This window comes from Pyricularia oryzae, chromosome 3, assembly GCF_000002495.2.
Source record: "Pyricularia oryzae 70-15 chromosome 3, whole genome shotgun sequence".
Classification (NCBI taxonomy): Eukaryota; Fungi; Ascomycota; class Sordariomycetes; order Magnaporthales; family Pyriculariaceae; genus Pyricularia; species Pyricularia oryzae.
The window spans coordinates 499,211-525,925 of NC_017849.1; the positions used below are offsets into that span (position 1 = coordinate 499,211).

Below are 26,715 nucleotides of genomic sequence, written 5' to 3' on the forward strand. Positions count from 1 at the left end.
ATATTCTTTGCAGCAATTCTGACCCTTGTCCTTTTCTTTATCTATTTTTTCCAACTGTATTATTGATACCCCAAACATAATTGATCGAAATATGTAAACAAATCCTGTATTTCCCTTCGCTTGAAAGATGTGTGAAGGTGATGATACGATGCTCCACAAAAGACTTGGATAACCGAAAGTTTGCTGAGATGCTACAAGTGGAAACAAGTCAAGAACCACAGTCTCGGGATAGAAAAAGGGCATGCTCCAGACCAATAGACCAACTCTCTAGGTGGTCAATGTCGCTACATGTTCCGATATGCGACTTGAACCTTTCTTTTTGTCGCTGTAAAAGTACTGTAGCACATAGCCTATGGACAAGCTTCAGGACCTGCAGGACTTGGCGGGTCTAGGACGCATGCGAATAAAATCACAATTACTTAGGTAACCATGGTTCTTTATACCGACGCGTGACAGCCTGTATGAAGTTTACTATAAAATGCCAAGAAACCCAACCTTACACCACCATGTCATGTGTCTTTAAGCTTCCAAGCTCTCGTGATTAAATACGTTTAATTATATGGAATAATATAATTCATTTTAACTAAGCTACTAAAAAGACAGGTGGTAATAATGCCGAACGTGTGCGTGGATACGTGCGGTTTTCAAATAACTGCTAAACCGCGCGTACATTGCTATTTACACCGTAAACACCTGGAAAAAATCAATTATTAGCTTGTCTCTCTATTTTTAATTCCATGAACTTGACAACCAATTCGCCTTACCTTAATCCAAGTATAATAGAATCTTAAAGTTAACGCTTTAACTAATTTTCCTGGGAGCCTTTTGACGTATGGAAAGGCGAGGTATAATTGCGTAATACTACCAGGGCTGCCGCGCAAGGATAAATAGGGGACGCCATTTATCACTGTTAAAACATCCCAAATATGGCCCTGCATCTAGTCTCGCAAATCATGCGAATGGCGCCGGTGTCCGTTCGGCTACCGCCAGCTGGAGATTGATACCATGCTGAACAATGCCCAACACATCCAGGGAAAGCTCGGAAATATCCCTGGAGCTCTGCATTGGTAGTATAATTTCCCGGCACGTTCCATAAGTCAGCGTTGGCGCCGGTGACGGTAAAAGCGGTAAAAATAGTGGTAGAGAACTTCATTTTAACTTTTTTTTTCGGCTGGGTGTTGGAGACTTTGTTGCAAGCAGCAAAATAGTGGAAAGAAATAAGCAGTTAAAAAGATGGTTTGCACTAAATGGTGGAAAGTGTATATATATGTATATATGTGTGTCTGCGGTGGTGTAAAACAAAGGATTTCCTGTACAAAATAGCTCCGGCGGCTCCTTTTATAGAAATTTGCTATTGTAATTTTCATGGGAGAAAATAACGATGTTTGCAAGTTTTCACGTGAAAGGATATTAAATTTCTATAAAAAGAGCACAATGTTATATATATATATTTTATATATTATGAGAAAAATCCACCGCCCTCCCCTTTCACATTCCACTTACCAGCTATGCTAAGCCCAGGGTCTGCAAAGGGCCTATTAATCCCAGACTTAAGGGGTTTTTTCCTGCGAGCTGTTAATTGTAGTTTCTCTCTCCTATTCCATTTACAATTTTCGTTACTAGCGCCTAATATATCAAAATTCTCCAATACATACCTGGCCGAGACAGTTGTAATAATATGTTGAATTTCTATTAATAACCGAAAACTTAATCCTGCGGCCGTTAACCGTACGGGACGCGAAGCAAATAAATGTTATAATAAGGTTTCCGGGGCCGTTTTGGCGGTCCGGGTTTTGGTTTATGTTAAGTTCGAATACGATTTGCAAATCGGGCCGGCTTTCAACAATTTTATAATCGTTCGGGTTATTTAATCGTACCGGTTTGTCTATTTACGTAATGCTTCTTTACGAATGCCTTCGTGGCCGATATTTGTCGTATTTCCGCAATAATTATACGGGTAATTTAACGGTTTTACCGGGGTTAATAATTATCTCGGCCAGGTATACACTGGAGAACTTTGATATATTAGGCGCTATTAACGAAAATTTTGAACCAAGGAGAAGGGAGAAAACCTCAATTAACGACAAGTTAAGAAACACCGCTAAATCCAGGGTTAGTAGGCCCTTCCATTTAACTCCTAGCCCAGTGCGGCTAAACCTGGTAACGGCCTGGCTGGTGGGATGGAGTGGTGATTTTAAAAGCAGGTTTGGAAGCCTAATCCTCATACGATATAATTTAAAGCTTTGCTGGACGTACTGTCCCATTCTTTATATTCTAAGAATAATATATCAAAATAACCTGTGATATTAAACCAATTGCATGGATTGTGTGCAAATTATTTTTAAATAACGTAGATGTACAGTACCCTAGCCACTTTTCCTATACCACACCATTCCTAACTCCAACTGCAACGTCTGCATTGCTTATTTTACTTTAATGCAATCGGAGATATGTACCTCAAACATTTCTGCATCTTCCTGAAAGATGCGTGCATTATATTTTATATTGTCACAATTGCCACAGCGCCGGTTAGTGGCCAATCGCGCATTATTTCCCTCCCCATTTTTACTTTCTTTATCTATAACTTAAACTTCATGTACGGTGTATAACCCTCCTTTACGGGTACGCGTTTTGTTCCTCTGTCTCCTGTGTAGTATGACTTCGCATGGAATTTTCCAAAATGCGCAATGCTGGTGTTCCGATATCCATTGCACAACTGCTTTGTTTTTCTTCTCGCTTCTCCAAAGCCAATGAAGTTGGAGAGCCTTTCGAGCTTCTAGAATCTTGGGAAGGCTTGACCAACGAGCCTGGGCTCCCATGATTAAAAGTGGTTCCAAGGAGGAGGCACCGAAGTGCAGCCTACATATTACTTTAGCCTGAATATAAGATGCTACGTGTCTGTCGCTTGGTATGTATATAATGCACTTGATACGAGCGAAGTAACAATAAAACAGAAACCAGTTTTGATCCAATCATGTTTCGTTAACAAGGGTGGTGTGCAATCATTCCCGATGCTGTAGCATTGAGGTAGAAAATGGTCCAGCCCGGTGCGATATATGATAACGGCCCTTTAAGGACAAATCGAACTACTCATCTTAAGCCCATAGCCACCCTTCGTCAGTCCATCCCAGATCCTCTTCAGATGTGCCATTTCGTGAGACAAGCGCTGGTCGAGTGCAAAGAGCACTCGACAATAAGCTCGAGCAAGATACACAGAAATAGCCAAGCCAGCTACATGCCCATTTTCCCACCTTTTTGCACACCAACAACGATTATAAAAAGACAAAAGTACTACCTAGAATGCCTGCTGAAGAAGCTTTCTTTAAAAAGCCTACGGTTTACCAACCCTAGTTTGAAATCTAGGTCAAGGATGTATAGAAAGGGTTTGAGAATGACAGAAATTCCTGAAGGATTTAAGGCTCCTCGTCCTTTTCGTCCTCCCGGACAAACCGCAGTGACAGCAACCGCGATGGCCGCTCGTCTGCTGAACCCAAAAGTGGAAGTTGAGAAAAAGCAGTTCAAGAGAGATTCGCAGCTTGAGGCGATCCAGCAAACTCGGCACGATGCTTTGGTTAAATGGTATTTTATATTAGCCGCTGGTCCCACGCCTTAGATCTCAAACCTATATGTTTCCCTGAAAAAATCGTTAGCTCTGTCGAGGAATCGAAAATTCGAATTGTTCACAACCCGCCAGGAGTCTTCGAACTCCAAACATTTAAGCACCATGGTCTGGCACACGCAAAAGACAGGAGTTATGCATCGCTGCAATAGAGTGGCGGAAACGTACATGCAGACGCGTTTTGTCGATCTCCGACCCGGTTGCGGCATTTCAATCGCTGGGTTGCTCAGCTGCCGTCGCTGAGATCCTATATCCATAGTGGGTACTCTTGGCTTCTGTTGACCACGGCTCCGGATATTCGCCCTTGGCTGTGAAGACTCCTGATGCTTCTCCCTCACATGAGCTTCCAAAGTCTTTTTTCTGAAGCAAATGCTGGATATTGGCATCCGGCAGCCTGACAACGGAATCCTTGGGCATGTGTCTCTATCATATGTCGTTCCAATTCGCTGGAATTTTCGAACCCATGTTTCGCCCAAGGGCATGAGCGAACACAGCATGTGAAGCTCGATAAGCCGAATTGTTCTTTGAACTGCTTGAGTTCTTCAGTCGAAACTCCGTATATAATATCGTGATCAAGCACGTAGCGTACGACTGTCTACACTGTGTTGTTAGCAGAGATAATTGCCTCCTAGTCTCTTGGGTCTGAGCCCACTCCAAGTAGCTGGTTATGGTAAATCGAAAAAAAAGAATGACCCCTATCTGGTCATGCTGCAAAAGTCTTGCGAGCGATCCTTGGTGCAATTCTTGATTTTGAGCGTCATTCTTCTTGTCTGAGCTAGTGCCAAGGGCTCCCAGTACGCCGGATAGGAGACGAGGATAAGGCGCAAGACTGGTCGTAATGTACTGCAAATGTTCCGAGAGTCTGCCACTCGTCTTCTCTCGATTGTTGTCGCACCCGTAAGTTTCATTCATTTTTTTCCACGAATTCAAGAGCTGGGATGATCACGTCGTTTGAAACGATGGTAGACTGGACAATATATAGGAGACTATCTACCCAGCCTTCACTGGCGACCAAATGAAACCCATGAACACCTCGGGCAACTCGGACGTACCTTTCGGACTTATTAACTTGACTATGTTGACCAAAAACTTCAAGACCTTTGCTAAGGCAGGCTGTCTTGGCGTTGAAGCGATCAACAGCAAAGCTTAGCTCCCGTATAGGCTGCGGAAGATTTTTAAGGACGTTTTTCAAGCAAAATGTTAGCTCTGTATCAGGTCTGAGGGCTTACAACACGTTTTGTGTTTAGAAACTCGGGTTAAACCTTACTCTTTCACAGACGAATGTATGAAAACGAGGCAGGTAAGCATAATCGCGGAGTTTGGATCCGCAGCCACCTGTTACTCGGTGCTTCCACAGATCGGATAGTCCTTTCGGGAGGCTGGCGATGGGCCCTTTTACTTCCTCGAGGGAGTAGAAGATGTTAAAGGCGATGAAGTCGAGGACCAAGCGAGCGTAGAGAAACATGCCATCCGATTTCAAGGCGGTACTGCTGGCTACATCTCGCAGTTCGTCGAATGTAATGTTGATCTGGCTTAAACGTCCCCCAAGAGCTTGTAGCCTTTGCGTTGAATATTGGTCAATGGCCTTTACCAAAGAGTCCTTTTCGTCAATGAGAGAAATCTGTGATGCGGGACGCTTTTTCCCTGTTCCTGGGGGTCCTTGTAGCCAGAGGAAAGACGTGTTTGGTGATGGATGTAGCCATTCTTGCATCCGACGATTTTTTAAATTTTAATATACATCCACAAATTCCTGGATATTTCGCACCCTCAGCGCAAAGCGACTCAAATATTGCCAGTTGATCACTTTCATCAATCTGGAGAGTGGATGTGTTGGATTGGAAATCCTTGACCAGTCTTGCCTCATCTTCACAGGGAAAGCGGCAGCGGCAACAACAACATCATCAATTTCAAGAACAGCAACAACAGCAGCGGCGGAGACGCACATGCGGACATGAAAGCGGAGTACCGTATCCGTATCGTATCGGCGCGGTTAACAAGCAGCAGCTGATAGCTGCACTAAATTGGAAGCTCGGGACCGATGGATATATCATCAAGGTCAGCCGTTTTCTGCCACAATGATGCCGGCAACAGTTTAGAGCGTCATGGCTAGGTTTTTTTTTTTTTAAAAAAAAAAAACCCAAGTGCCACAGAAAGCTAAAGAATCAGGTCAGGCAGCAGCAAGACACTAATTAATGGGTAAATTCCCCGAATTGCCATGGTGGCGCCGCTTGCTTTTTGCCAGCGCGATCGGCAGCTTCGGTAACCAAAAGAAAAAAAACAGTCGGTGCCAGAAATCTGCATGCAGGATCCGCAGTCGAGGCAGACACATAGGCATCCCCTGCGCGCGCATCGGGTACGTGTCTCGGTTCTTGTTTTTTTGTTCTTTTTAATCTTAGCCTGCAAACGTTGGTCTCGCCGAATCGGAGATCGACCGCCTCTTTGCGTGCGTTAGCGAATGGGGGAAAAAAAGACAAAAGCCACGATGGGGGGTCACAAATCAATCAAAAAGCAATGAGATGTGGAGCTACACGTGACCCCGTGACGTGCTGGCGGTAAACCTAACCACTCTCTTTGGTTGGGCGTGTCTCAGGCGGTGCTGCTAGTGCAGGGGGACTTTTCTTCAACGAGCAAGGGGGGATTTCTTGGGGGGGGTTGCATCCTCTGGGCGCCCATGTAACCTCCACAAATTGTCGATCGACGCCCAACAACTTTGAACAATTCTGGATGGTCCTTGTTCATTCCTGACAAACTTTTTTTTTTTCTTTGACAATGCCTTGTCGGGACGAACTCCGGAAAAACATCAAATGGCAGCCAGCAGCAGTCATGCTGCCCAAAACGACAAGAAGAGCATCAACGGCAGGCACAAGGTAGAAAGCGTCGCCGCGGTAACCCTGGCAGATGGCGTTTACGGCGCCGAACGCTCGCCAGGCAGCGGCATCATTACACAGCTGGGCCCCGCGCACACGCGTCTGCCCAGCTTTCGGGACTTGGTCGACAGGTTAAAGGCCGTCGTGCCACGGGCGCTCGCCTCGTCGGCTCCATACAGCAATGTTCTTGCGTGCATGGTCGGGTGGGAGGCGAGGGCGGGCGAGGCGGCGGTGAGGCAGGAGCTTGGAGAAGTCCTGCAGACAAAGTATGGGTACGACGTACGCGAGATCAGCCTACCGAGCACGGATGCGGCGGCGGCGGAGTTTCAATACGGGGTGTATGAACACATTCGAGACATCAATGGGAGGCAAGGGACCAACAGCGACAGTCTTTTCATCCTCTACTATGGCGGTCCATCGGGGTACAGGAAAAAGGACAGAAAGGGGCTGTGGATGGACAGGGACGAGAAAGGGTTTGCCGGCATCGAATGGGAAAAGGTCATGAATCGCATTCGACTGGTGACGTGCGACGTGCTGCTCGTGCTGGATTGCGATTTTGCATCGCAGGTTGTGGATCGCGACATCGAATGGCATGGGCGCTGCGAGGTGCTTTCTGGCAATGGCAGGACCGGCTTCACGAGGGATTTGACGGCGGCGCTGGCAAAGTCAGCCGATGGTTCCAACACGTCTGCAATGCAGCTGGCATGGACCAGACCCTCTGCAGCTGGAGCTGAAGAAGTCAGCATTGGACACTGGCAGCGCTTGACCACGAATGGCGGTTTGCAGGCTGGCATCTCGATACGGCCCATATCCAAGCAGAACGGAGAGACGCGTTTCCCAGAAACCACATCCATGTTGTCTCCAACCAACACGCTAGACTCGCTCGGAGAAGGTTCTGGAGGCATTGCTCTGGTCAGCATACAGTTTTCCAACGCGGCCAAGAGTCCCGTGGCGCAAGAATGGATCGAATGGGGCAAGCAGCCACAAGAGAACAAGAAGGCATCTGGCGCCTCAATTCTCGACACGAAGCTGCGAGAGCTGGTCAAGTGCCATGATCTCTTTGACGGCACACCGGCAGTGGGTATCGTGTCCATGCCGGTCTGGCTGTGGAGCTGTCTAGGCCGACATCCTGCCTGGAAATTAATTTCCATCATTCCATCAAACGCCAGTCTCGTCCCGGGACATTCACAGGTCCACCCTCAATCAGGGCCGGCCGGGCCAGCAATACCCCTAGACGATCCTCCGCAATACTCGGAGCAGGACAAGTCAAAACCAACGCCAAAGTCTGCAGCTGGAGACGGGCGAAACGACGAAAAAATCGAAATGATCAAGGTGCGAACGGACAGCAACCTCCAGCGCCAATTCGGCTCAGTCTTGGCTGCTGCGCAAGCCCGCTACGCCGAGTCAACAGGACTCGACCTCAAAGACTTTATGCAACCGCCGCTCCGCACCGTCGAGGATCTTCTCACGGTCGTCAACAAACAGAATGAGCGCTTCGGCAATTTCCGAGAAAAGCGCAAATCGTTATTCGAGGCCATGTCCATGGCCTGCAAGCCGCTCGAGGTTGTGGGCGACGCATTGGCTGGGGCGGCCAGTGAGGTGTTCCCTCCGTCGCAGAACATATTTGCCGCCATAGTGTACCTCATCGGCGCCGCCAAGGACGTCTCGCAGGTCTACGACTCGATCGAGGAGCTTTTCGGACAGCTAGCCGACTTCACCTCGAGGCTCAAGTTTTATATTTCCGAGAAGCTGTCGCCTGAGCTGCACGACAAGGTTGTTGAGATCCTGGCAACGGTGTTTGAGTGTCTGGTATTGGCGACCAAAGAGGTCGAGCGCGGCCGATTGAAGTCTTACTTTCGACGCATTTTTGGCCAGGGCTCGCCGATCCCCGATGTCATCAAACGAATTTCGGTTCTGACGGACGCAGAGACTAGGCTTGTCAACGCAGAGACCAACGCCGTTGTGAAACGGTCTCTATCCAACCAGGACCGGCTCCTTGAGATCATCTCTCGCGTTGATGTCAACGTGCAAACCATTCGGACGGAAAGCCGTGAACCCCAGACCAAGGAACAGGCCTTGTCTTCCAACCGCAGCAAACTCAAAACCATCCTCCGCCCGTCCACGTATCCAGAAGACACATACCTTGCGCTCAACCGTACTCGTACGCCAGGGACGGGCAACTGGATCGTGGAAGATCCATCGATGAAGGCATGGATCGCTGGCGACGTCCGCTTCCTCTGGATCTGCGGCAATCCCGGTACGGGCAAGTCGTACCTGACATCTCGCTTGGTTTCGTGGGGCTTGAGACTGCTCGAGGAACAAGAGACGACTCACATGCTGGGATACTTCTTCTTCAAACACAACAATCCCGAGACGCGGTCCGTGGTGCAGGCCCTCCACGACATGGCCTTCCAGATCTCCGAGCAGGACGTCTTTTATGGGAAGCAGGTCCTCAAGGGAGTCTCCAACGGCGGTGAGGAGATCAAGACCGTCTCGAGTGCGTTCCGCCACTTGCTCGTCGAGCCGCTTGTGCCGGACCAGTGGAGGAGGAACGTGTACATTTTGTTGGATGGTCTCGACGAGGCAGACCCAGTGCAGCTGGCCGAATTCCTCTCGCTGCTGGACGAGCTGAGCCGACAGCCCGTCAACGGCACACGTGTGCAGATCGCCATGGTGGGGCGAACGTCGCTGTCTGATACGATCAACTCTCACCTCGAGGTGGGCTTGCGCGTGCTCCACATCACGCCGGAGCGCAGCAGGGTCGACATCACGCAGTACATCAAACAAGGCGTCAACTCGACGCGGGTGCTTCGAGGGACGACGCCAGAGTTCAAACAGCAGGTGGTGGACACGATGCTGGCGCAGGTGGACGGGCTGTTTGTGCTGGCCAAATTCATGCTCGCCGAGCTGGCACGGGCCCGGCATCCACGGCGCGTCATAGAGGCGCTGCAGTCCTACCCCAAGGAGATCAACGGGATGCTGACCAAGACGGTTTTGGACTTTTCGGCATCAATCACCCAAGAAGAGGCCAACGACCTCAACGAGATTCTGTGCTGGGTCTCGGTGGCGCAGATGGGTCTCACGCTGGAGCAGATCGAATCCATCCTGACCCTCAAGGTTGGCGATTCGCCTTTCCGCCTCGAGGAGATGCTGCGCAGCCAATTCTCGGCCTTTTTCACCCTCGAGCGACCGGATGGACTGACGACGGCCGATCTTGCCGACCGCGCATACACCGCCATCCGTCAACAGGCAGTCACTTCCAACGTCCGCTCGCCCGACTTGGCCGAGAACGACGCGGACAGGGAAATCGAGTTTTCGTCCAACCGCCGCACCACGACCGTCACCTTCTCACACGCTTCTGTTCGCGACTTCTTCCGCGACGAGGCGTCCACCTCGCTGCGCGCCAGCAAGGAGGCTCCCGCCATCGGGTTCAGGCTCACCGATGCGCGGCTGCACGTTTTGAGGACCTGCATGCGCATATTTACGGACCCCGAGTTCTTCACCGTCAGCATCGGCGCCATCAACGACGAAGGCCTCTCGCTGCAGCGCTATGCGGCATGGTACTGGCAGGAACACCTCGAGGATCTGGACCACGACGCCCTCCCGGAAGACATCAAGGCCGACATTGGGCGGGAGCTGGTGACCATGCTGACTGACGACATCGTGCTGCTGGCCTGGACGAACCTGTTTGAAGAGTCGCTCGACATCTGGACGGACGGCAATATTGCGTGCGTGCAGTCCTGGCTTGCAGACCCACAAGTCACATCCCAGCTCAGCGCCGAGGACAAAGCCTGGGCGGAAGCGGCCTCCAGGAGCCAGGTGATCATGCTTGAGCCCATGGGCACCGTGTTTGCACGCGCCTGGGTTGAGGAGGGCTTCGTGACCTACATGCCAACGCTCTTCTGTTTCGGTGTCGTTCAGGTGCTTGCCCTCATGTCCGAAGACCCGGTCTCGTCGCTCTGGTCCGACTCGGAGCACCACTGGGGAGACATCACCTTTGAGATGCGCGTAGACAAGGCGGCAGAGTGGGCGAGGGCGCACATATCCACCAAGAGCAACACGGGCCACTGGTACCGCCGAATCGGGTCCACGCTGCTCAACGTGGGCCTGCACAACCGCGCGCTGCAGTATTTCCAGACCGCGCTGTCCGTCGACGACGACCTTGGCGAGAGCTGCGGGCGTATTGGACTGTGCCATTCCATGTCTGGCGACTACGCGCGGGCCCTCCGCCTGCACCTGATTGCCGAGGCCGTCGAGGTGCAAAACCTGTCCCAGGCGCTGCACATTGACTTGACGGACCCCGAGTCCATGACGCCCTCGGCTTCCTTTTCCAAGATTTCTTCGGCAGCACACAGCTTTACCATGACGCCCGCCTCCTCCTTCTCCTCTGCCACGACCGCCTCCACCACCTCGACAGTGCTGGCGACCCGTCGGACAAGACGCCACGTCGAGTCGGCAAAGTGGCGTCTGTACCAGAGCCTACGACAGATTGCCCAGTGCTACAACCGGCTGGGAGATGTGGACAAGGCACTGGGCAACGCCAGGCGAGCAATGTCGGACCTGTTTAGAGATAACCGGCCGCCCTTTGAGCCCGAGGCAGCCTACGCCTCCATCGTGGCCTCGCACTCCCAGCTCGACGGCCTCTTGACCCTCGCCCGCGAGCTAGATGCCAGGTACACAACGCGAGACGGTGGAGACAGCCGCTTCGTGTCCTTCCTCCTCTCTCAGGTCCCCGACGGAGTCATCAGCCTCTGGCTACCCGAAGCGGCGGCCCGCAGGGATGACACGGCCGCCATGGCGGAGCGATACGTGCGGGCTGTGGCGGCAGCGCGTGACGCCCAGGACGCCTGGCGCGAGCTGTACCTGCTCAACTGCCTCGGACGCGTCTACCTCTGCTCGCCCGCCATGGTGAACGACGCCATCACGCTGCACGAGACGGCGCTCTTTTCGCCGGCCTTCAAGCCCCAGCGCGGCAGCATGGGCGTGCGGGCCGAGCACGTCGCGGCGTTTGCGCAGCTCGCCAGGGCCTACTTTGCGCGAGCCCTGGCGGCGGACCCGTCCCTCACCAGCTGGGCCGCCGTGTCGCCGTGGATCGGCAAGCTGGGGGTCCTGATGGCGAAGCGCAACGGCTTGTTCCGCGACTCGTCGGACGGCGCGAGGATGCGGGCCGCCGGGCTCGAGTTCAACGAGGCCGCCGTCTACCTGATGGTGCTTTACAGAATGCAGGGCTGCTCCAAGAACCTGACCGAGGATCGCGAGCGGTGGCTGTCCAAGATGCGGAGGCTGGCTGCGCTGAGGGTCATGGAGAGCCTGGAGCTGCTCGAGGACGACGAGCCGCAAAACGACGCCGTCGCTGTGCGGAACCTGCAGAGGACGCTGCTCGCGGCCGGGGACGACGCCAACGCCAGGGCGCTGTGGGTGTCGTCTAGGAGGCCCACCACCGACAGGAAGAGCCCCGGCGTCGCCAAGAAGGCCGCTGGAACACTGAGCCCAACCCTCGGCGGCAGCAAGGGGAAGGCCACGCCGCCTATCGGGCCAGGCGTGGTCATTGCGCGTCCCGACGCGCCGAGGAGGGACAGTCCGGGAGGGGGCTCGTCGCGTCTCGCGGCCGGGGTCTCACCACACCGCCGATCCTCGGCCGCCTCGCCGCATCGACACAACTCGGGGTCCGGCTCGCCCCGCACGAGTCCCTCCATGTCGCCCTCGCCGAGGAGAAAAGGACGCGACCTGGTGCTGCCCTTTGTCTTTGACCCCGCCTGGATGCTGACGGACGAGGACGAGGACGGCGGCGGAGGCCAGCACGGCGGCTTCGCGGGCGGCGGCGGCAGCTACGGCGGCGTGGCGGGCGCCAACCCCGTGTGCGACTTTTGCCTGCGCAGGCTGGAGCCGGCCGAGGAGCTGTTTGTGTGCAAGGTCTGCCTCGACTGCAAGTTCTGCACGCCCTGCCTCGCGCTGGTCAAGGCCGGCACCAAGGGCAAGGGGTCGTGCGTGTGCAGCGCCGAGCACGCGTGGCTGGCCGTGCCGCCCCTGGAGCGGGAGCTCAAGGCCGGGGAGATTCTTGTTGGTGGCGGCGGCGGAGGCGTGGGGGACTCGTCGGCGCCGGCGGCGGTGATGAAGCTGGAGGAGTGGAAGGCCGGCTTGCGGCTCAAGTGGGTCGTCGCCAGGGGCCGCACCAGCGGCGCCAACAGCCGCGCGCTGAGCGCCGCCAGCGGTGGCAGCGACAGGGGCCACAGTCGCGTGCCGAGCGGCGATAGCCAGAGCGGCAAGGAGGCCAAGAGGACGTCTGGGTTGGGGATTTCTGGGTTTGGGGAGTGAAGGGATGAGCGATAAAGTTGATTAAAGTCTGTTGATCTGATACATATTTTTGGGATTGTGTGTATACGAAACCATCATTTGGAGTATCGGGCAGCTTCGGCCGTCGGCTCATTGTCCGATTTGTTAATTTGCTGCACCGATCGCTGGTGTTAGTCAAATGCGCATGCTACAACGGGTGCAATTCTCCAAGAAAAAGAGCTAAACAAAAAAATCGAAACGATGTGCCCGGTTGGGGGGAATATGAAGCGTTCAGCTGCTACTTGCTGGTCTGTCTGCATGTTTAGGGTGCTCCCTGCTTGGGTGGGCGAGGCCATGTTCTATCTGACGGGCCGTACATGTTGATGCGAGGTATCGTCTCCCCTGCACCCAAATATGATTGATTCCCAATGACGTCAATCGGTTTTTATGGTTGTTGTTGACTGCGTTCAACGCTGCTCTTATCTATCGAGTTGAGAAAAACTTCAAAACCCGACCCGTGTGTTCCGGACTTGTTGATTTCTAACCCAGAATCACTACCACGGGTGCGTTTCTCCTTGTCAGGAGCTGACCCTTCCAGACATCCTGCAAGCCAAGGCCCAAAGGTCGGGATTGATATGGACAGTACTCGACGGCGGCCCTTTTATTTTATGGAGTCACCATCATTAAAAGAGCAAGTCTAGGGACTTTCAGACGCGCCTTTGGTAAATTTGATGGCGGCAACGAATTTATGCTTCAATCAGCAAATCTCACCCCCGCACGGCGCTGGAGGCGTTCCCCTGGGTGGGCCCATCGAGCCCTTAATACCCGATTCGTTCCAGCCGGTTACATTTTCTCATGCCCGGCACATGAAACCGTCTCGATAATTGCTTCTTCGTTCTTGACCACATAGTCCCCTTGGCTTGGTTGACTGACTTTCCCCGATTATTCTCAGTTACCCCTGCATGGAAGCCGATCTCGCTCGGTCAAAGAACGCAGGCCTCGCGCGCGGTGGGAGGAAAGTTAGTTTCTGGGCCTGTCCAAGAGAACCACTTGACCAGTAGACGACCACCCGGTTTTGGTTCTCGCGGCTAATTGGGTTCAAACAATTCTAGGGTAATACCGGACGTGTTCCCGAATAATTGTCCCGGCTTTGTTGAAATTATAGTGCCATTTATATACACATGTATACACATATATACAAGGAATGCAAACCAAGCACGAAATATCTGCCACCCGTTATTATTTTTTAAATTTTTAGCCGCAGTCTGTCCGGAACTTGGTTTCCAGCAGTTCAGGCTTGGGTTGCCTAATTCATGAAATTATATGTGCGTATGGGGAACTTCTAATTGAGTTGCGGGCTGGATATGATAAAAATGGTGTATTCCTACAATCTTCCTGCTGACATCACATTTTGATTTAACGTATTAATCGGGTCTTTGTTTGCATTTAAATAGTCGCCAGCGTTTACAGCGTAAAGTTCGAGAAAGTGATAAGCTCAAAAGCTCATGGCGTAATTAAAGAGAGAGAAAACTGTGCCACAACGTTAGGTTTTGTCAAAATTGCAAGATGATGTCAAAGGCCGTCCGACTTTTATAAAGAGCTTTGATTGTGGGTTTGGGTCGAAGCCCCGTCGCTTACAGCTCACAATTTCAATGTGTTTCAAAATTATAGCAATTGAAAGATTGACACCGAGAAGTTTGTTAACTTTTGATAGGTGTTGTGTTCCCCTTCTCACAGGCGATACTTCTCCAATTTCTGCTGGATGAATCCACTTACGGTGCTGTTGAATGTTATATTTGACGTTGTAGGGCTGAAAGCAGAGGAATCTCGCAAGTTCCTCAAGGATTTTTACGTCAAATACTGTATGAAAAAAGGTGGCCATGCAACGCCGTCAGCAATCCAAGTACGTACAGTGCGCCTTGAGGGACTGTACAACCTCCTTTTGTCAACGTGTGCGAGCAAATGATGCCCAAGGTATATATCTGCTTGATTCAGGTGTATATATATAAATGATGAATAAAGGTATAAGGGATAGTAACGAGGCTGAAGATGTAAGTTGGACCATACGTCCCATCTGGCCATGTTTTATTTGCCAAATACCCGCATGGCCTCGCTACGAGAGACTTTGCGGATATGGAAAACACTTTATTAGATTGGGTAGTGGTATTTAGGCTAAAGTGCGTTGCATAGCTTTTATCGTGCTCCCAACACCGACTGAGCGCTTGTTATCATGTGACACCAAGATCTATCCGATTATCTAATGCGACAGCATCTGCTTCAACGTCACCACGTCATCCCAACTTGCGACGAACATGGCAAGCGTTCTGTTGGATTTTTTAGTTTGCGCCACTTTCTGGATGAAGCGACGAAACGGGGACTTGTCCAGATCCTGTACCTGTATAATAAAGAACCGTGGCTGTGCCTGTTCCAGATTGATGCACCAACGTGACTGTTGCCAAGTCGCCTCACAGATATGAGATTTCCCTCGTTTACGCTATGCATATGCTCTTTACTGCGAGCCCAGTTTGGCATCGATTGATCTTGTTTATCATTTAATGCCAGATCCGGGAGTTGTGCCTGCCGCCCTGTTTGTTGCTAATGAATACCTTGCCCCGAGTATACCTTGTGTAAACTCACACGCGACTATGCCGGATTGAAAATATAGAGGCAAAGAAAAAGAAAGTAATGAGTGATGCGTGGGTGGCCGGCCATCCACTCTCTCCTGGCCAGTCCCATTATGACTAGCACCAAGCGGAGCAGGCGGATCATCCCTTCAACTTTCACTCTCCCTGTGACAGTATCTTATTTACCGGGGTTTTGGGAGGCCGCGCCACCGACGGAATTATTAGGTGCAATATGCTGCTCCCACAGAATTATTATACATGACCAGCAAACATGCAATCTTTCTGTGCTTGTCCCAAAGTCTATAAGATCACAACGGATCCACCAGTTCGGTTCCTTCTTTGCATCTCGGGAAGCACCAGCCTGAACCATCCTGCAGCTGTTGTTTACCACCAAAACCTCGAGACAAACTAGAGCAACCGACAACGCAGTCTATCCGCCCCGTCCCAGAAAAATTACACAATGCGTCCCCCAACCTTTGCAGCATTCCTCCTCGCGACGGCCCTGCCCGCCATCTCCAGGAGCCTCCGCGGCGCCAGCTCCTACGGCCTAGCAGCCCGCGAGGCCGACCTCTACGACGAGATCTTGGCGATAATCAAGCGCGAAGACGCAGGCGGCGCCGCCGCTCCGGTTGCCAGCGACGGCGGCGGCGGCGGCGGCGGCGAGGGTGGACAGCAGCAAGCGCCGCCTGCGCCAGCCAAGGATGGAGCAGACGGAGCAGCTCCCCCACCACCGGCCAAGGATGGTGCTGCACCGCCGCCGCCGCCCGCAAAGGATGGTGGCGACGCGGCGCCTCCCCCGCCTCCGCCTCCCCCCGAGGGCAAGGCCAAGGGCAAGGACGATGGAAAGGGCAAGAAGGGCAAAGGTGGAGACGAGGCCGAAGGCAAAGGCAAGAAGGCAAAAGGTGGTGACGATGCCCAGGGCAAAGGCAAGAAGGGCAAGGGCGGTGATGAGGCCAAGAGCAAAGGCGGCGACGATGCCGAGGGCAAAGGAAAGAAGGCCAAGGGCGGAGACGACGGCGAGGGCAAGGGCAAAAAGGCCAAAGGCGGAGACGACGGCGGAGGCAAAGGAAAGAAGGCCAAGGGCGGAGACGATGGCGGAGGCAAAGGAAAGAAGGCCAAGGGAGGTGACGATGCCCAAGGCAAGGGCAAGAAAGGCAAAGGGGGAGAGGCCGGTGGTGAGGCTGGCGGGGAGGGCGGGTCCAAGGGCGACGGCGCAGCCAAGGGTGAGGCACCCGCGGCAGCCCACCGCCGCCGCAGGCTCACGCCGCGCATGACCAAGTTCCCGGGCGAGAAGAAGCGCTGTGCGAGAAAGGTCAACCGCGACTGAGTTTGTTGGGGGGCAAGTTCGGCCTTGGCTTCTTTTCTGTTTTTCTGTTTCTCTCCTTGTAACATATCTCTCTTTGTTCGCCACCGGTTGCACCATTTCCTTTCTTTGTATTTGTAGACGCGCCTCTCACTCTCGTTTTGCCAGATACCTACATTAGATCCCGGGGAAATGGCCCCTGTGGGAAAACCTGCACATCCCATTACTATCAAAGTCTCCCACTGTTAGGAGAAAGGGGTATCAAAGACGCGAGAGAGTTTTTTGTTTCTTGATGAACAGGCTGGGAAATAAGGTGTGACCATCCAATACGGCATGAATCCAAGTGAAAAGGGCCGCCGAGACTACAATTACTTCACTGCCTCACCACGCAACCCTTTCGTCCGCAACAAAAGAGTCGTCTTGGGACTTTCGCCATAGCCCATTCCGCCTCCCGACGAACGTTGTGACGGCGGTCTTATATCGGTGCCGTCCGCCAATGACTTTGTGAGTTCATCCCTGTGCCTGGCAGTTACCTCGCTGTCAGTACTGCCTCTCCGACTGCTCCCCGCCGCGCTCCCATCACCTCCCGGGTCCGAGAGGTCGACGCTACTGGCCACGCCCCGGCTAAGCAGCCCCTGGCCGTGCCAGAGACCCCTGATGCCGCCCTTCTTGCGCTCTGGCAGCTCGTTTCTACCCGCACTGCACACATAGAGCAGGTACTTGAGGTTGGGTAGCGTGTGCCGTATGTCAACGACGCGGATCCCCTGTGCAGTGCAGAGCACCTCAATGTCCTTGTTCAGCAGGAACCAGCCGTAGTCAAACCTGTACTGGGCGCTCGACCCGCCACGTGGCACGTGGAGTGGAAAGTCACGCGACGGATCCGGCAGCATACTAATGTCGTCGCGGATGCTCGACCGCGAGGCGAATGGCGTTATGGGATACGGCAGAGCCACACCCAGATAAGATTGTAGCGCATGTGTCAGCTGCGCCACGTAACCAAGCCCGGCTGATATCGTATCTTCGGCCGCCGCGACGCCGCCCTTGGCACCAGACCGCAACGTGGGGTCATATATTGTGTTGGGCAGCGGGACGCCGCATATTTGGAAGGAGAGGGGCTGGCCGGACGGCGCCTCTGTTATAGGGAAGATTTTGATGAGGTCTTCACATATGCGCCGCCGCTGGCCGTGGATGCTCTCCTTTGTCTGCGCCAAGATGTCCTGCGACGCTGCCAAATGATCCGTCGCGTTTTCAACATCCCTGCGTGCTTGTTCCTGCAGCTCCCTGCCCATCTTGATAGCTTCTTTCCGGGCCTGGATCGACCGTCGGAGCTCCTCACGGCGATTCTTGGCCGCTGCAACGGCAGCCTCCTGTTTCCTGAGGTATCTTCGGGCCAGCTGGAGCTTATCCTCCTCTTCAGCAACTGGAGCATCGGACATCTGCGCGAGAGCCTGGTCGATCCGGGCCGACAGCTCCTCCTGCGCGACCAACGCATCCTGCACCGAATTCTCCAGCGTGCAGAGCTTCATAAGCGCATTGTATGACGACGTCGCAAGGGCTGGTACTTGTTTCGGAGGCGCGGTCTTTGTCGACATGCCATAGGTGTAGATGCCGTCGACGAGGTGGAAGATGAGGCAGTTCGAGGGCATGTGGATGTTCTGGAGGGTTGTGCCGACAAAGCTGAGCGCTCGGAGGTCGACATCGTCTTCGAGGAGGAACGTCCAGGACTGTCGTCGTTTTGCCCAGACCTTGACCGTCAAATGTGAAGATCGCGTAACCGCTGGGCTCAAATTACTGAGCTCGAAGAGTTCAAAGTTGAAGTTCTAGACAAGACATATTCAGACGTGAGCTCTGGCTTCCGCCCACTACCCTAGCAAAGCGCGACTTACCGAGGCCCTCTCCCCAACCTCACTAATGTAAACGGGCTCCGTGGCGGCATCGCAATGTAACGAGAAGAACACATCGGCCAACCTGGACTCGACCGCATACTCGAGCTGCTTCTGCCGGGTAACAGGATTCGCATTGGCCAGGCCCGTGCTGCGGCGTCGCAGGCGGGGCGACGACGGTCCCGCTGCGCCCGTCGCGGCGGTTGTACTGCTCTTCAGAGCCTCTGTGCTGTGTGCGTGGTGCAACTGGCCCGTCTCCCGCACCAAGTCGAGCTTGGCCGGCGACTTGTTTATGGCGGCATCGTCAATCGTCCGCCCGTGGGGTTTGGTGAGGCTCAGGTTTCGCAGGTAGACGCCGCGAAGGTGGCGCAATCTCCGGTTCTGCGGGAGGAGGAGGGGTCTGCTGGTTGTTGGCATCTCGATCTGGGATGTGTTTTCGGGTTGAAGAGGGGGGGACGATCAGTCCGGCGGCCTGAGAGCCCGAGTGGATGAGGCGTGCCGAGCTTGGGATCAAACTACCTAGCTTGATGCTAGACTAGCTGCCCGGCGCAGCTTCAGGGCAAACGCTTGTCTGGGTCATTGAGCGAAGTCGGAAGTGGAGAAGTATTAGAGTGTAGTTTGGTGGGATATTTTGGTGCGTAGGGGCGCAAAGGGTTGGGTTGCCGGGTAGCAATTGAATGTCAAGAAAACTTGATGATCGGCATTTTTGGTTGTGCAATTGGTAGCTGCAGCCAGCATTGACAAGTCTCGGTTCTGGAGTTCTGGGGTCTGACATCACGGGCATTGGATCTGCGGGGCCAGTTCTTCAGCACGTGATCCGTCCTAGCTAAATCATCAAGCTTAGTACGGGTTGAGTGTTGAGTGCAGCACTACTACATCGGTCAAAGTTGGACAGTAATTCCCAACCACGAAAAAAAAAAGAAAAAAAAAAGATCGGAGAGCAGCATCGCCATTTTTGAACAGTATTAATAACATGCAATACTACTTGTAGCATTATCTATTACTCTATTCGTTGTCCTCATTCTCCTCCTCCGTCTACATTAATGGCGTTGCGCAACATGCCTGTCGAGATTCACCTATCCTCAGGGGATCAGACATCAGACACGCATCTTTGCACTGCGCTTACGAGCACAGGGCTTAGGGCCTGGAAGCCTATTGAAGAAAGAAAGAGCAAAAAGAAGCGCTTTTGATTAGTCTGATCCCCTGGGACAACACGGTAAAGTGCAAACTTCTATCCTCGCCAGTACTTGTCTTTGTAGACGGAAAAGAAAAGCCACCTACTCGGCCGTCCAGTCGCCTCCCTTGGCGGGGTCCTGCACCTTGACCTGTTTTGGTGATATCCATTGTCAGCAAAATGGCACAAGCCCACGAAATAGCTGCAGGGGGTAATCCTTGTCATTGACTTACCAGGAATGCACCCTGCTCAATGGTGTTGATCAGAATGTAGCCAGACTTGAAGCCAGCATAGCTCGACCAGCTGCCGACGAATGCCAGCGAGCCGCCGCCCTCTAGGTTGTCATCCTCACGGTAGACGTCGAACCAAGCAACCTCGCGGACTCCGCTGCCGTTGGGCTGCTGGGGAATCGAAGAGATGTCGAGAACGCTGAGACCGGCGCCGTAGTTGGACTGGTAGCTGTAGTTGCCGAAGACGTATTGGTTGTGGTCGATGCTGGTGCGGGGAGACTGGTAGTAGCCCGTCTGCTTGGGCTTCTCCAGGTTTCGGATATCCCAGATAAACGTTGTAGCGTGGCCGTTGGCACCAGGGCCGCGTCCGTCGTACTCGTCGTACTCGTCGTCAAGGATCAGGAACTCCTGGTTCTCGGTGTCGAGAACCCAGCCCTGGTGAGTGTATGTGGCACCCTCGTATGAGGTGACCGAGACTAGTTGAGGGTACTTCTTGTCGGTAACATCGTAGATGGTCTGCAGGACGAGTTAGCATCGGAGGCATTTGGTATTATAGGGTGGAAGCCAGGCAACGGCTGGGGGTAGCTTACAAGAGAGTCCTCGTTGTAGCTGAAGAAATATTCACAAGAGGTTAGTTAAATCCTATTTTGAACAAGGAAAGTTATCAAAGCGTTGCTGTATGGTTAACTAACCCGTAGCAGATCTCGCGGCCCTGTTGAACAAACTGGTTAGCTCTTTATCCCGACCAACAATTCTGATACAGATATCATTATAGTGAACCTACCAGGTACTTGGTGTGGGGTCCCTTGTAGATAAGGCACTGAGCATCGTGCACGTAGCCGTCCATGGCCGCACAGCCAGCGAACTCCGGCTTGGAGGGGTCTATTTCCGCTGTTGTCAGTATTTCCATCATGTACTAGAATGGCAAGGTCTCCTGCTCACCCTTGAGGTCAAGGAAGATGAGGCCACTGCGGCACTCGGAAGTGCGGGGACGGGCACCAACGACGTAGGCAAAGCCAGAGGCATCGTTGGCAAGGACGTTGTGGGCACGTCCATCGGGCAGGTTCTACGGATTCGCAAAGAGCTTTGGTCAGATCTTGTTCACGGGGAGGAGGGCGATTCTGGAGGAGAAAGACAACTTGGAGGGGCAGGGGAGAACATACGCCGTAAAAGCCAGTAACGTCTTTGGCAGCGTCAAAGACAACCGGGCTGCGGTAGTCAATGTCGAGCAGCTTCTTCAGGTCAAAGATCTGGATGTGGTGGTTGTAGGACTCGCTGCCAACAACGATGTAGTGCTTGAAGACACGGATCTCCCTCCAGATGGCGGCGGCGGCACCGGGGGTCTGAGGCAGACGACCCAGGTAACGAAGCTTGCCACCAAGGATAACCTGTAACGAACAAAACACCAGTAAGTCCCAGCACCCTAAAAATCGTAAGCGGAGAGTTGCTCTCCGGGACTGCGCTTATAATACGAACCTCGGCAAAAGCAGCACCGTCAGCCTGTGCAATGATGGCAAACTCCCTGCCGTCATCGGAAGTCCAACCCCACGAAGATGAACCCTGTCCCGTCTGGCTGCCCATCATGGAGTGGGGCAGGAAGTGGTGCAGGTTCATGTTGTTGCAGCGGAAGAAAAAGGTAGGCTGGTCCCTGAAAGGCACCGACTTTCCATCCCTGCACTGTGCAAAGTGCAGCTCGACGTAGGGGTCGGCGAGCTGGGAAGCGCGGGCGTTGGCCATGGCATCAAACTGCTTGAACTTCTCCGCCATGATCCTCTCGTGCATAACACCAGAGTCGTACAGCTCCGCGGCGCGCACCTCGTCCTTGGGCATCTCCTTGCCAAAGGCAAGGGCCGCAAGGGCGGCGAGGGTGAACGAGTACTTCATGATTGTGGGCGGGTTTTGACTTGATGTGGAGGGGGGTCGACCTGAGAGCTCAATGAAGAGTTGTCAAAGGCGAAGCGAGTTGTGCGAACGTAGGGTACGTGCGACGGACTCGGGGCAGGGAGGTCTGATGCGGAGCCTGGCAGGAGAAAAGGCTGGGCAGGGGAAATTTCGTGACCCAACCGCGCAAGCGGTGGCGGGCAAAAGTCTACTTTTATATCATGCAGCTGCCTACTGTCAATGGCCGCTCGCGGTGTGCCATCGGTTGCCGGTTCCGGGCCCAGGCCCTCAATATTGATTGCAATGCATTGCGGCTCGCTGCTACATCTTTTTGGGAAGGTCAACCCCAAGACTCGGTGGGTTATCGTGGAAGCTTGTCGTGCGTGCAGGTGTGCCAAGCGTTCGCCTCCAAGGGTTGCTTTCGTATCCCAGTACTACCGCCGAGACCGTCAGGCCTCTGGTGCTGAACTTTGGGAAATTGAGAGCCCCCCATGACAGCAGTAGTCCTCGCCTTCCCAGTGGCTGTCGTGCGGAGAGTGAACCGTAAAGGTTACGCTGTGCTGATTGTGCCTGCCGAATTAGGCAGGAGACAAGGTCGCGGTGCGGAGAATGGTCTTGGCGACGCAGAAAAATAGAGTAGAGGCAAAAAATCGAGTTGGGGTAAGGAACTACGAATAGGTCTGTCCAGTCTCGATAGACTAGGGCAGCGTCTAGGGGTCCCCAATGGGCAAATCGCCGCTTGCTTCGACTTTTGTGACCCCGGGTCGGCCATTGGCGATGGCCATGATAACGTTGACGCTTGCTACAGTGAGGTCTAGGCTTGAGTACACGTATGGTGTTGTTGCAATTGACGGAACGCTCGGCCGGGTGCGTCCTGGCAATGCAACCGAAGCTGCAATGGAAGCAAAGTTGGTTCTCAAGCTGGCATAACCTTGCCGCCAAGCCACGAACTGGCAGAGGTTGGCGGAGGCTGGCACGTGATTGGAGAATCCCGCCAAGGCGCCAGTTCAGTTATCCTTTGGCAAGCCCCTTTGCCCCTGGCAGGCCGGCAAGCTAGGTCCGGCACTCTCCCTAAACCAGCAATATGCACCTGAGTTTTGCTTCTGAGAACCTCGGGAGGAATTTCTCTCGCTCGCAATGGAAAAGTCTGTCCAGTCATTAGCTCCGCCCAGAAGAAACTTACGCAAATTGGATTTTCGCTATATGCTCTTTTGAGAGTCACTCAACCCATTCTCGTGACGTGATTCGAATTTTTTCCAAGGAGTTACACATCTTGGCAAAACCGAAATCGCACCTCATATCCGCCACCATTGTTTTGCGCGATGCGCTTTCATTGCAGCCCCAATGATTCACAGGTGCCACCATTTGTTTGCTGCCTCGCGAATGCATTTCCAGATGCAATAATGGCCCAATACCCTGCCCAGCAGCTGCGTGATACGGTCAGCCAATGTCGTGATCAATCCTCCCCTGGTGGTAATTTGCGTGATGCTATACGACAAGGCAGAAAGCGGGGCCTTGGGGAAAAGGGGTAAGGAATTTCAACCTCTCGCCAAGAAAGATAACGTATATACCCTTGCAAATCACCGTTGGATCTACCTTTACATGCAAGGTAGGTTGCTTTGCCTGTCGGGCAAGCAAACGTAACAAATTATCATTAGGTTTGGTATAATCTGGGGAAGATTTTGACGTTGCGGCTTCACTCGTTCCTGACAGTTCCCGTTGGGCTGGACCCGCTCGTTTTGGCTCTGTTCGCACAGAATGGCCACATCCTCGAGCGCGGCCTTGAAGGGTTTTTACTGCAAAGGAATATTCAGATTTGCTATAAACCTTAATATATAGTAATATCAATCTATAATTATTCGTCTGGATTCTTGATTTAGTTATGGCTATGGCCATGGGACGGGAAAAGTATTAGATTGCTTGACTGCTCTAGTGGTTATCCCGGAACGGGCAATTAGTGCGTAAACTATCACAGTACATAAAGGCCTTGAATTAAGAAATATAAATCAAGGAGGTGCTCTTTATTTGCGTTGTCCCCAAAAGCCGGGAGGCAGCGAGATGGATAGAATGGCGAAACTATTGCAGGAAAGCATGCAACTACAAGAAGTTATAGCCCCAGCTTACCCCTATTTCTGGTCTTTGAAGGCGAGCCTTACGAACTTGAATAGAAGTATAAAGCAAAAGGACTTCTGGCATATCCAAGCTTGCAATGTAAGCATACATTTGAAGACCCAACCCTGTTTGATAGTTGAACAAATTGGACCACTGAATAGATAAATTATACCCGGAATGATACATTTATATCTTGGGAATGAGCTTACAAGATTAATATGGATGTGGTTTACTATTTTTCTATATCGAACATCCATGCAGTGACGCATAAGTCCGAATTATAACGTCCCCATTGTGACTTCCCTCGTTGTGTAAAACTGCAGGCAAGCACAAAACTGTCGCTCATTTTCAACTTTCATATAGTTTCCTAAGCCATAAGTTCCTTTTACTCATTGAATCATACACCAGAGCTGGTGCCACCGCTCAAAATCCCAATTAACATTCGCCAAAAGGGCTTTCGTGCAGAATCAGTGATGTCGTCCGTTGAAATAAGGTCGCGCCTATCGGTATCGTCAGCACGTGAGATGTTGAAAACAACCGGTGGACCCTTCGATATGTTGCCACTCGTGGGTCGTAGGGATTGCGATCGAGACTGTTCGCGGTGGGGCTGCTACGTATTCGATTAAGCAGGTGAGGGAGTACCGCATTCTCCGTGAACCTTTTCTATATATTGCCTGTTATCTCGTGAACAACTATTACGGCAGCATAGCAGCGCATGAGTAAAATGCTCTAAGAAAAGCCTAACTATCTCCAATTTGAAAGTCGCAGAAGCTGATATTGCGAACCTTGTGTTGCAAATAAGTGCCAAGAACCCCTGACATCCTCTCAGCTTCCCTCTGGCAAAGTGTGCATTTTATTGAAAGCAAAGCTTGCGTAGCCATTCGATAAAAGCGTGCCCTCCTTTATTACACTTTTCGTCATCATTCAAGTTATTATTTGAAACTCTGTCGATTTACCTTGGGTGGAGTAAAGAACGTTTAAAAAATGCGCGCCGAATTAACCGAGAAAGCCCTTGTAAACAACTGCATCTTCAAAACGGTGAATGGTAAAAGGGAGAAGCAGGACGACTGCAAGTCCACAACCTGTGTCAACTCTGGATCTTACATGCCACCAAAGGAATGGAAAAAGTATGGCATCTATTCCTCAACCCCTACTATTCCAACGGAACCCTCACTAATTGTTGCCCATTTATTTTAGCTGCATGGCCTTCCGCTAACGTTGCGTACCCCCTGTTCGGCACCCCCCCTGTTCGGCACCCAAAAATAACAACACTTTTATTTTTATCCTCCAACTTCTATTATAAATATCTCGATGAATCTGTCACTTTTGGATTTACTTTTTTCTGATTTTAATTCTCCATTTTCCAATGAAGCAATATACTGAAAAACAGCTTATATCTGCAATTAACGACGTCAATAATGGCAATCCAATTGCAAAAACCTCCCGAAAATGGGGAATACCTAGGTCTACACTTCAAAGTCGACTTAAAGGTTCTCAACCTTATAAAAAAGCACAAAGCCCTTTTCAAAGGCTTTCCACGGAACAGGAAAAGCATTTGGCTGATTGGGTACTTACCCAAACAGCTTTAGGGCTTCCGCCAACGCATCAAGAATTACGCTTTTTTGCCGAACGAATTCTTCAAGCCGCCGGAGAGACAAAAGGCCTTGGAAAACGTTGGATAACTCGTTTTTTGGCTCGTTATCCAATCCTTAAAACCCAAAGGCCCCGTCGAATAGATAACGCCCGGGTTAATGGCGCTACTACGGAGGTAATTAAATCTTGGTGGCTTTATATTACGAACCCGGTTATTAACGCTATTAAACCGGAAAACCGTTGGAATATGGACGAAACCGGTATAATGGAAGGCAAAGGATCTAATGGCCTAGTATTAGGGCTTAACGGGATCCGGCCGTTGCAACGAAAAGAGCCCGGAACGCGTGGTTGGACGACTATAATCGAATGTATATCGGCTACGGGCGTTGCCCTCCCTCCCCTCGTTATATTTAAGGGAAAAAACGTACAACAACAATGGTTTCCCACGGATTTAAGCCCTTTCGATAATTGGCAATTTCATGCAACCGAAAACGGGTGGACAAATAACCAAACGGCTATCGAATGGTTAAAAAAGGTGTTTATTCCGTATACCCAACCTTTAACCCCTGAAAAGCGGTTATTAGTTTTGGATGGCCATGGATCACATATAACGGACGAATTTATGCTTCTTTGCTTGCAAAATAATATTCAACTCCTATATTTACCCCCTCATTCGTCACACGTTCTTCAACCATTGGATCTATCGGTTTTTGGGCCGTTAAAAGAAGCTTATCGACGTCAACTTGGATTTGTTAGCCAATTTTGCTGTTCAACAGTTATTGGAAAACGAAATTTCCTACTTTGTTATCGAAAGGCCAGATTAAAAGCATTTATAGCAAAAACCATTCAATCTGGTTGGCGTACAACGGGGTTATGGCCGGTAAACTTGGTTAAACCACTTTTAAGCCCTTTTTTGTTAGAAAATAGCAACGCCAACGTTATAAAAGATAAAAACAACGGTTTGCAAAGGGATAAAACACCGGAAAGCCCAGCCCAAAAAATTAACGACCCGTCTTTACTTATTTGGAAAACCCCTAAAACGACCCGAGATATCCGACTTCAACTGCAAAAACTTTCCCAATCCAACAAAACCAACGCTACTTCACGTCTTTTATTTGCAAAAGTCCAAAAAAGCTTCGAAGCCAAAGATACCCTT

General features: G+C 52.0%; 8 protein-coding genes across 8 annotated transcripts; 4 read left to right on the forward strand and 4 right to left on the reverse strand.

The window, feature by feature from the left end:
• Positions 1-3,034: 3,034 nt before the first annotated feature.
• On the forward strand, positions 3,035-3,613 carry MGG_16620 (uncharacterized protein; the record flags this gene model as incomplete). The annotated part of the gene is made up of 1 exon (XM_003711240.1): positions 3,035-3,613. One exon carries the CDS (start codon positions 3,035-3,037, stop codon positions 3,611-3,613), a length of 579 nt encoding a protein of 192 aa, XP_003711288.1.
• A 701-nt stretch (positions 3,614-4,314) lies between these two features.
• On the reverse strand, positions 4,315-5,564 carry MGG_15196 (uncharacterized protein; the record flags this gene model as incomplete). Its single annotated transcript, XM_003711241.1, has 4 exons — positions 4,315-4,462; positions 4,672-4,781; positions 4,887-5,240; positions 5,385-5,564. 4 exons carry the CDS (start codon positions 5,562-5,564, stop codon positions 4,315-4,317), a joined length of 792 nt encoding a protein of 263 aa, XP_003711289.1.
• A 743-nt stretch (positions 5,565-6,307) lies between these two features.
• MGG_07408 (NACHT and TPR domain-containing protein) lies at positions 6,308-13,060 on the forward strand. The gene has a single exon (XM_003711242.1). It carries the CDS (start codon positions 6,424-6,426, stop codon positions 12,799-12,801), a length of 6,378 nt encoding a protein of 2,125 aa, XP_003711290.1. The 5' UTR covers positions 6,308-6,423; the 3' UTR covers positions 12,802-13,060.
• Positions 13,061-14,157: 1,097 nt separating this feature from the next.
• MGG_16621 (uncharacterized protein) lies at positions 14,158-14,841 on the reverse strand (the record flags this gene model as incomplete). Its single annotated transcript, XM_003711243.1, has 4 exons — positions 14,158-14,289; positions 14,536-14,619; positions 14,671-14,686; positions 14,827-14,841. 4 exons carry the CDS (start codon positions 14,839-14,841, stop codon positions 14,255-14,257), a joined length of 150 nt encoding a protein of 49 aa, XP_003711291.1. The 3' UTR covers positions 14,158-14,254.
• Positions 14,842-15,843: 1,002 nt separating this feature from the next.
• On the forward strand, positions 15,844-16,710 carry MGG_13374 (uncharacterized protein; the record flags this gene model as incomplete). The annotated part of the gene is made up of 1 exon (XM_003711244.1): positions 15,844-16,710. One exon carries the CDS (start codon positions 15,844-15,846, stop codon positions 16,708-16,710), a length of 867 nt encoding a protein of 288 aa, XP_003711292.1.
• Positions 16,711-17,054: 344 nt separating this feature from the next.
• On the reverse strand, positions 17,055-18,986 carry MGG_13375 (uncharacterized protein; the record flags this gene model as incomplete). Its single annotated transcript, XM_003711245.1, has 2 exons — positions 17,055-18,506; positions 18,573-18,986. 2 exons carry the CDS (start codon positions 18,984-18,986, stop codon positions 17,055-17,057), a joined length of 1,866 nt encoding a protein of 621 aa, XP_003711293.1.
• A 751-nt stretch (positions 18,987-19,737) lies between these two features.
• Positions 19,738-21,857, reverse strand: MGG_13376 (uncharacterized protein; the record flags this gene model as incomplete). The annotated part of the gene is made up of 8 exons (XM_003711246.1): positions 19,738-19,894; positions 19,977-20,489; positions 20,564-20,582; positions 20,666-20,685; positions 20,758-20,855; positions 20,916-21,039; positions 21,137-21,361; positions 21,450-21,857. The coding sequence occupies 8 exons, from the start codon at positions 21,855-21,857 to the stop codon at positions 19,847-19,849; spliced, it is 1,455 nt and encodes a 484-aa protein (XP_003711294.1). The 3' UTR covers positions 19,738-19,846.
• Positions 21,858-22,345: 488 nt separating this feature from the next.
• On the forward strand, positions 22,346-22,784 carry MGG_16622 (uncharacterized protein; the record flags this gene model as incomplete). The annotated part of the gene is made up of 2 exons (XM_003711247.1): positions 22,346-22,454; positions 22,663-22,784. The coding sequence occupies 2 exons, from the start codon at positions 22,346-22,348 to the stop codon at positions 22,782-22,784; spliced, it is 231 nt and encodes a 76-aa protein (XP_003711295.1).
• Between the last annotated feature and the right edge of the window lie 3,931 nt (positions 22,785-26,715).

Coding starts and splice junctions, on each gene's coding strand:
- MGG_07408 (XM_003711242.1), top strand. CDS start 6,424: ATGGCAGCCAGCAGCAGTCATGCTGCCCAAAACGACAAGAAGAGCATC.